General features: G+C 37.1%; 2 protein-coding genes across 6 annotated transcripts; both read left to right on the forward strand.

Moving 5' to 3' along the window:
- Positions 1-49: 49 nt before the first annotated feature.
- LOC7474986 (histone-lysine N-methyltransferase SUVR4) lies at positions 50-2928 on the forward strand. Its single transcript, XM_024608300.1, has 5 exons — positions 50-1543; positions 1668-1936; positions 2059-2125; positions 2466-2516; positions 2635-2928. Exons 1-5 carry the CDS (start codon positions 236-238, stop codon positions 2731-2733), a joined length of 1794 nt encoding a protein of 597 aa, XP_024464068.1. The 5' UTR covers positions 50-235; the 3' UTR covers positions 2734-2928.
- A 2094-nt stretch (positions 2929-5022) lies between these two features.
- On the forward strand, positions 5023-8625 carry LOC7474985 (general transcription and DNA repair factor IIH subunit TFB5). 5 transcript variants are annotated; one of them, XM_024608302.2, is made up of 5 exons: positions 5046-6111; positions 6203-6832; positions 7029-7133; positions 7612-7668; positions 7939-8625. In XM_024608302.2, exons 4-5 carry the CDS (start codon positions 7634-7636, stop codon positions 8114-8116), a joined length of 213 nt encoding a protein of 70 aa, XP_024464070.2. In that variant the 5' UTR covers positions 5046-6111; positions 6203-6832; positions 7029-7133; positions 7612-7633; the 3' UTR covers positions 8117-8625. The 5 variants fall into 5 exon arrangements, with proteins under 5 accessions (XP_024464072.2, XP_024464070.2, XP_024464069.2 ...); XM_024608304.2 differs by lacking the exon at positions 7029-7133 and having other exon boundaries at positions 5023-6111; positions 7617-7668; XM_024608301.2 differs by lacking the exon at positions 7029-7133 and having other exon boundaries at positions 5076-6111.
- Positions 8626-8846: the final 221 nt, after the last annotated feature.

The following is an 8846-nucleotide window of genomic DNA, read 5'->3' on the forward strand; positions in this document are numbered from 1 at the left end:
AATAGTTCAGCTGACAATTTTTCTTCTTTTAACTTCATGTCAGATTTGAAGAGTCCAAATTGGTTTTACACCAAGGGACTTAAAAATCAGAGTAGGAGATGCCTCCACTTTAAAAGTTTTAACAATATTTTTTGTCAGAAGTGGACAAGAATTCTCACTTTGAAGCCTATTGTTGAAGGTGAAGGGCCAGAGGAAGTTAGTTCCAGATTAAATTGCATTGAATTTTCGGTTAGATATGGCACGAAATACTGGTGGTCACAGTACAAAAATAGCAGAGGCATCCATGGCAGTGGCGCATTTTGGCTTCGCCGAAGAAAAGGTTAAGGAAACGCTAAAAAGACTGGTAAAATTGTATAAGGATGACTGGAAGCTCATTGAAGAAGATAATTATAAAGAACTGATTGATATTCTAACAAAGGAGAGTAATGAGGAATCAAACTTGAATTACAATTTCGAACATCGGCATGGCCAGGCTTCATTTTCTGCTGTTAACTTTGCTAACAAAAAAGCTAAAATTTTGGGTTCTAGTCCACCAGCTCAGGATAAAGGAAAGAGTCTAGAATCTCCTCAAGCTGCTGCTAGAGGAACAAGATCAAATTTTGTGAAGGATAAAGTTATGGAGGATAGAGTACATGAAGGTGTTTCCAATTCATCACAGTTTGATATTGCATCTTCAGTCAATTCAGAAGTGAAGGTCTCCTTAATTTGTAACTCTTCTGGAAATTCTTATTTCAGACAACGGAGTTTGGATGCGGTTCTAGAAGAGGTGGAAGATGAATGCCGCAAAACATATGGAATCCAGAATCCTGATTTCTCTTTGGTGAAGTTGATGGAAAAGGTGTGCCGGTTCTTCTTGGAGATGGACAACGGTTCTAGCAGTGAAACTGGGAGAAACATTTGTGAGAAATCAAAGCAGCCTGAAGGAAAAGAAGTTGTAACAGATGATAACGAGGACAACTCTACATTGGAGCCGAGTAAGGTTCTACAAGACTCACAATCTTCAGAACCACAGATGATGGAGGCTGTCCTTCAAAAGAAATACCCCATTTATCTCAAAGATATATCTCGTGGTGAAGATAATATACCAGTTCCCCTGGTGAATGAAAGCAGCACACTAGAGTTGCCAGATTTTATCTACATAAAAAATAACATGGTATACCAAGGTGGCCATGTTGATTTTTCTCTTGCTCGAATATCAGAAGATAACTGTTGTGCACAATGTCTTGGAGATTGTCTATCCTCAGACTTGCCTTGTGCATGTGCTGCGGAAACAGGTGGCGAGTTTGTTTACACGCAGAAGGGAATGCTGAAGGAAGAATTTTTGGATGAAGCCATTGCCGTGTCTCTGGATCCTCAAAGAAAACACTTCTACTACTGTGAAATCTGCCCCCTGCAGAATGAACCGCAACAGAGATATGGGAAAATAAAACGATGCAAGGGCCATTTAACTAGGAAATTTATAAAAGAGTGCTGGAGTAAATGTGGATGCAACAAGAAATGTGGAAATCGTGTTGTCCAGCGAGGGATACAAGTTGCTTTGCAGGTCTGAGTAAATTCCTGTTAGATACCTCAGCATGTTCATTTAGAAGCCATTTAGTATTTGTGTCCTTTTTTCTTCATGGCATCTTTTTGTGTATTAACTACCAAGTTATGTATATATTATCTAGGTTTTTGCAGCACCTGAAGGGAAAGGGTGGGGTGTTCAATCTGTGAATGCCCTGAAGAAAGGCACTTTCATTTGTGAGTATGTAGGCGAAATTGTGACGAATCAGGAACTATACGAGCGAAACAATGAAAGGGCTGCTAAAAAGGAGAGGCATACTTATCCAGTGCTGCTGGATGCAGACTGGGGCTCTGAAAGGATACTGGAGGATGAGGAGGCCCTTTGCTTGGACGCAACAGAATTTGGAAACATTGGCAGGTTTATCAATCACAGGTACTTCCATAGCCCTCCTGACACTTTCCTACCTTGCCTCTACTTGATTAAGAAATTTTTTAGGTGCTATGTTTTTATCATGCATGAGTGTGGATATCTTAATTATACTTTTTTTTTGTCAGGTGTTATGATTCTAACTTGATTGAGATTCCAGTGGAAGTGGAGACTCCGGATCATCACTATTATAGAGTATGAAGCTTAGATTCTCAAGCTTGAGTTGCGTTTAGCTGGTGTCTTATGACAGAAGAGATAAATATAAAATAAACAAAAAAAAATGTTTGATTGAAAGAACGAAAACAAAGACATGAAATAAGACATTTCTGTGATAATTTTCAATTGAATTTCTGTTTTTTTAAAACAGGAAATATAGGAGACAAGTCCCTTTTGTCTCCACTATCTCATCTCTACTATCTAGTAACAGTAACCAAATGCTAGCTAGTGTTTTTCTTTTTCTCAGTGAAATAGAATCATATCTTGAATTCCGTGGATGTAAGGGTTCAATTGTTTATTTTTTCTACTTATCATGCAGCATGCTTTTTTCACAACTAGAGGTATTGAGCCGATGGAAGAGTTGACATGGGTAAAATTTCGCTCCATCTTATATCACGTGCTTTGTTCAGTAAACAGAACAAATTTATTTGGCATCTGTTGACTTTAAGACTATATATTGCAGGGTTAATGAATGTTTATTATTGCAGGATTATGGTATTCAGTTTGATGACAAGCATCATCCGATCAAAGCATTCAAATGCAAGTGTGGAAGCACGGGCTGCCGAGACAAGAAAAGACGGCATTAATCTATTGATCAAAGTTAATTTTTAGTTGCTGCATAATGAGATGGTAGTCAGTTCTGAATCAGGAAGGGAAATATCATACCATTGTGTGGTTCAAAATAAGAAGAAAAACCTCATGGATTAGCCGCAATTGAGGAAAATCATTAAACTCTTTTGATATCCTATCTTCATTTTATCTGAGGATACCTTACCTTTTAATCTTGTATCCATCTTTTTTCCTAATTAATAGGATCTTTTTTTTTTTACCAGCATACCCTTCCAATCCATATTGAAGCAAGAAAGGGTAGGAATTCACAGGTTTTTTGCTGTCGAATTCTTACCATTGATGCTTACTTCTTATTTTCTTCCATCTTTCTCTGTCGAATTCCCCATTCTTCAGTGATTTTGTGTCTTAACAAGCAATATATTAATTCAACAAAACTTGGATATAGCAGAAGCACAATAACATGGAACTGACAGCAGAATGGAGGAAACAAACAGGATTGATGACATGTAAGTTGTAAGGAAAAACCTTTCTAGATGTTAGCATGTCAGCAGTTAATATAAGAGCTCTTCAGGAATACTTTGGAGTGCAGGAGTCCAAGAACGCCGGCAACTCCCCTTTGCTGCGTTGGATCTTGAAAGATGCTTTCTCCGCAGAAGATTTAATCGCTGTTCGAGGGATAAAGATGATGCTGGTGAATATGATTGATTAGTACTGCTCTCGCAACCTCTCATCAGCTCTAACATTCGCTTTAAATCTTGCTTCCTTACCACCAACTTCATCCTCACAAATCCATCTTCATCTTCATTGGTGTGTGAAACAACACTTCCATCATTTACTTGTGCAATGGATTCCAACAAATTGCTCTTCAGACTCCGATGATTTCGACCTCTTAATGCTCGAAAATCTCTCTTCGGTGAGGCCTTCCCTTCTGAAACTTCCAAGCACTGGTCCATCTTTAATTCCCCGTTAGCAGATTGATATGTGGTATAATGGATTAGTAACTCCCGTATCTACCAGCCTTATATAGGAACTGACTCAGAATCTTAATAAACTATAATCCAGATATAACCACTGATAGCTTGACTTTGTTAGCCAAAAAACCAGAATGCCTGGTCACGTCGCTTACAAATGCTTCTTGCTATGAGATCAGAGGCTCATTTGTCAAAGAAAGAGTTAGTTTACATGCATTTCGAAGCAATCAAAAGAAATATTTCTTAATCGATTAAGCTTTCTAACTGATTAATTAATTTATTGATGTATGACAACAAACCATAACGAAGCTCACCAACCCCTCACATGCAAATCCTGACATTGCGCTGGAAAGTAGCAACGCGTATACATGAAATCAAGAGGTTATCTGTGTTTGGTTATCTTGAATAAGCTTTGAGCAGTTGAATAAGCACAGCACAGCACAGCACAGGACCAAATCTATAAGAAAGGTCAAGAGATACTTCAGGAGAACAGGGTTGGTGTGATGGGGTCCTCGTACAAATGCAAGATTGTCAATTGGTGAGCTGTCTGTAACCTGTCATTCCAATCATTCATCTTCTCCCAAGCCCTAACCATCTTAACTTCCATATTCCAATATGTAGTTTGTATTCTTTGAAAGAAGAATATCATACACACCTAACTCCAGGCTGCTTTTGGTATTGTTATAGTTAGCCAATTATAAGTGCTACCTCCTCATCTACGAACTCAACTTCTGTAAGTGATTGATTTCATCTACCTTGGCCAAAATAATATAACCAAAGTAGAAGATAGTCTTGTTGAAATGGGTTTTTTCAATTTGTATGGGGGACAAAAATTTACATGCATGCTAAAGCTCGTCAATTTACTGCGATGGGCATCAGAGAGCCAGTAGAAGGCACAGCATGGCTAGGCAACAGAAAAGAAGAAGCATATAATACATTTCTTCCTGTAATATAATTACTTGATTGTTATAATTTTCAGAGTCTCCACATCTATTTGAAATAAATAATCGTCGACATACATTGTAAAAATTCACACTTATTATTATGTTATTATCTTAAATTCTTATTATTAGTGTGAATAACTTCCTTTTTTTTAAAGCATGAATTAAATTTAATGTGGACAAAAGACATATTTATTTCCCAACTATCACCCAATTATCTATTGAATCCCCACACAAAATAATTCTCAACTAGATTCCCCGTATATTGAACATTATCCAATTAACCATCTCCTTAGAAGTTTTGCCTTCAGAAACATAAAAAAAACAATTATCTGATTAGGCAATGTATTAAGAGAATTTTGTGATACTCCAAACTGAAATCTCTCTGTCTCAGCCTTATTTTTCATTGTGCCTATTGCTTTTGTATATTTGTCATATGGTATTTATTTATAGTCGTGTTGATTCCATCTTCAATGATTTTGGACATGTTGTTTCCTGTATTAGTTTGAGATACATCTCTGATTAGGCAGTTTTTCACATCTGTAGTAGAGGACTTTTGAGCATAAGGACGAGGTCACAGGACGAGGTCGAAAAGCAGTGTAGTAATGCTGCGGTGTTGGTTCGATTATCTAATCTGCCAGACCCCATTATTCATCACAATTTTTTTTTCCTTCCTTGAGGCTCGAACTGTAGCAGCATCAAAATGGTGTAGACAATTGTCCGTCTCTAGCCCATTTCTTAAGTTTATAACAAATTGTTCATATGATGGTCCCTCAAATTTTGTGTAAGCAATTTGGTGATCGTGTGGATAGATTGCTGAGCCAGCGAAATGGGTTGGCGATACTTCGTTTTTTACACCACTGGGCTTGCCGGCACAAAGATAACTGTGATATTGATTTAAATCTTATTGATAAATGGATCGGTGTTTCTGTGAATTGTCAAGTTCAGGAGATTAACCTTGAGGTTGGGATAGCTGAAGAAGATCCATTCTCCGAGTCGGAGGAAAATTCTAGCTTAGATGAACCATCTTTTGGGTCGGAGGAAAATTCAGTCTTTTGAGTCGCCTAGGAGGATGTTTGGTTCCAAGACATTGAGAATTCAAGTTAGATCTCCAATATAAGTGTCTTGAAGAGCCCAGTGGAGTGTTTGCTTCTCTTGAGCATGTCTCTTTGAATTCTATGTTAGGTTCTGATTCTAAAAATGCTCTAAAAAAGTTAGATATCCAATGCTTATACTTACCTGTTACAATTGTTTCATGCTGAATTATATAGTGTTTACTTATGTTAGCGATGCTGCAGCTCAATTCCTTCTCAATCACCTTCCTGATGTGTTTGATGATCTCCAGTAATTGGTCATTACAGTGAATGGCTGTCTGAAGGACTACCACTTTCCAGTTTTAGCTTCCATTCTGACGCGATCGCCTGATTTAGAATCTTTGTCCAAGACTTGCAATGAAAATCGATATCAACCTGACTGTTCCAGGGTGAGAGTGGTTGGGAATTAGCAGTAGTCTCTCCATGTTGCCTACACATTCCTTTACCTCATCGTTTCATTTTTTTGTCTTTTTGTTTCAGAAGTTGAAGAATAAGACAACCCAGTTTTGCAAACAGAGAGAAGGATTTCGCAACCTAATCGGTCACCAACGGCAAGAAATAGAAATAGAGCTGAAAGGAAAAGGTCATCAGGTTGGGGTTGTGGAAAACATGCTTAAGATTGCCAAAGGGTCGAAGAAGATGATCATCATTCCTCAAAAGCAAACTTGAAATCGCTGTCAAAGACTGGTTACATAAGTCCAGGGCAGCATCTTTATTGTTCGATTTGAATTTAGTTGAGAAAGAATTTCACGTTGGAGAATACAAGAGGACTGATTTTCGTTGCAAATTGATTGCAGTGAAGGAACGTTTTTATGAATAATCTTGAGTTGTATTTATTTAGTATTTCAAAATAAAAAAAATAAACTCAAAAAAGATAAAATATGTTCAGTTAAAAAGATAAATTTAGAATAGTACTTCCTTTCTTCTTCCTCATTTCCGCAGCTGCTAAAAAAACCCAGTCGACCCAACCCTTTCTTTCCTCCTTGAAACCGCATAAACCAGCCGATTATTCCTCAGCATCCTTAGTGTTTTTTCTCCGAAAACCGCCGTCCCCAACGCGATTTGTAGCCTCCACCGCCGCGACCACCACTCCTCAGTCGACAAATCTAGGTAAACATCCTTTATTACTCATTATTTCGTGGGTTTCATATTTATTTTGTGATTGTTTGAGCGTTGATTGGATTGTTGTTTAGGGTTAAGTTTTATATATTAGGGTTTGTTGATTTGAGATAAATTAGGATTTAATTGATGCGATTGATGATTATTTCATGCAATTGAGCATGTAAATAACATCAACAGTTCTCAGTTGCAGTGATGAGGCCAACGTTGGATTGCTTAGAGATAATGAGAAGGCCAAGATACTTTTGTTGTTTTGTTACAATAGTATTGCAATAGGAAGCGACGACAACAGGTTTTTAGATTTTCTATTCCATGATGTCCTCAACTTTTCATAAAAAAAAGTGAAATACCGCTATAGATTAAAATCATGGAATATTATAGATTAATATTCCGTGATTTTTTATGGGCCAAAATACTCCCTCTGGGTTCTTTTGGTTATTGCTACTGCAACTGATTACACTTTTTTTTGGTCAATTTTTTTTAAAATTGTTTTGTGTAAGCAAAGACCAAAAACATAAACTTTGTGGCTTTCTGATGTAATTGAATGTGAAATCTCTGTTATTCAATTGTGTTCTCTCTGATGGTGAAGCAATTCTTTGGAAATTCGTGTTTTGGTTCATGGGCAGCTGTAGAAATAAACAAAAAGATTCTTTATTCTTTTTGTTGTTTTGGTTCTTTTGTTCCAGTCTGATGTTGTTGCATTTGTTTATGGTATTATATTCAATCCAGAAAATGTGCTAACTTTCAAATCCCTGTAACTTTTCTTGCAGTTCAGACTTCAGACTCCTACAAATGGTGAACGCCACTAAAGGGTTGTTCATATCCTGGTAAATATCTCATTAGCTTAAACCTTTTCAGCCAAGGAAATTGAGGAATTTTTTAGTTGTTAATGCATTTCTAGCCATCCATTCTTGGGCTGGTATGTGATTGTCATCAATGCGATAATTTGAAGCCATTCGTTGCTTGCAATGGAATGGCCAAGTAGGTGCATATAGATGTGCATATATTTCATGCATGTGGTGGAGGCTTTTGTTTAGCTTCACCTTTCTTGCTCCAATTTTTTTTACCGAAGGACTTTTGTCATGTTTATATTGTAGTGACATACCTATGGTACAATTCATCATCAATTTGAATGCTTCGCTACCGGCATTACAGAAGTTCATTATTCATATTTTGGACAGCTCTCAAATGTTTGTTCAACCCCATGTGTCTGAAATGATACGAAGTGCAACTGCAGACTTCAGAGAGCAGAATTCCTACGAGAAGCCTCCTTAATTAGTCTCTCTTTTCTCTCGTTTATGGTATTTGTATCATAAACACTCATTGGACCATCATATCCATACTTAAGCTCATCAATATTTCTGTTTGCGTTTGTCCTGCAATGCAAATCAAAGCCTTCTTGCTAATGGAACAAAATATCCACAGGCAATATCCGTTTTAAGTCGGAGTCTACTTGGAAGGGTATGGAGTTGAAACGTGTTTTCCTGTATAGCTCCCTAGTATTCTTGCAAAACAAGAGAGACTACGTGGGGTATATTTGCCATGTTTGCTTTGGAGTCAGGAGTTGAGTTGAGGTTAAAATTCAAATTGAAGTGTCCCTCTTTGATCAGTTTCCTTGTAGCTTTCTTTACCTTGAGAGTTCCGTGAACTAAATGTAATACAAGTATTTTACCCTCTACAAGTAAGGATTCTTGAAGCCATTTAAGTAGCAGGTTGTCCTACACGTTTGTTTCATCTGACCAGGTCGTTGGCACATCATGAAAAAAAATTCTCCCCTCGATGTATGCTTGATTCTTTGTATTTTTTTTTTTAATGTATTTCTGCAAAATTTATCTGAAATCGAAAACGAAAAGAAAAAAAGTGAAAGGCTGAAAGAAAATTAGTTTATTGTGGATGTAGATGAGCTGTTTAAGATCTTATTGGAAAGAGACTTGGTCTCAACGTCTCAATACATAAGCAGGATGAGGATATTCTTTCACATTGGAAAGGAAAAAAAACAAAAAAA

This window comes from Populus trichocarpa, chromosome 9 (genome assembly GCF_000002775.5).
Source record: "Populus trichocarpa isolate Nisqually-1 chromosome 9, P.trichocarpa_v4.1, whole genome shotgun sequence".
Classification (NCBI taxonomy): Eukaryota; Viridiplantae; Streptophyta; class Magnoliopsida; order Malpighiales; family Salicaceae; genus Populus; species Populus trichocarpa.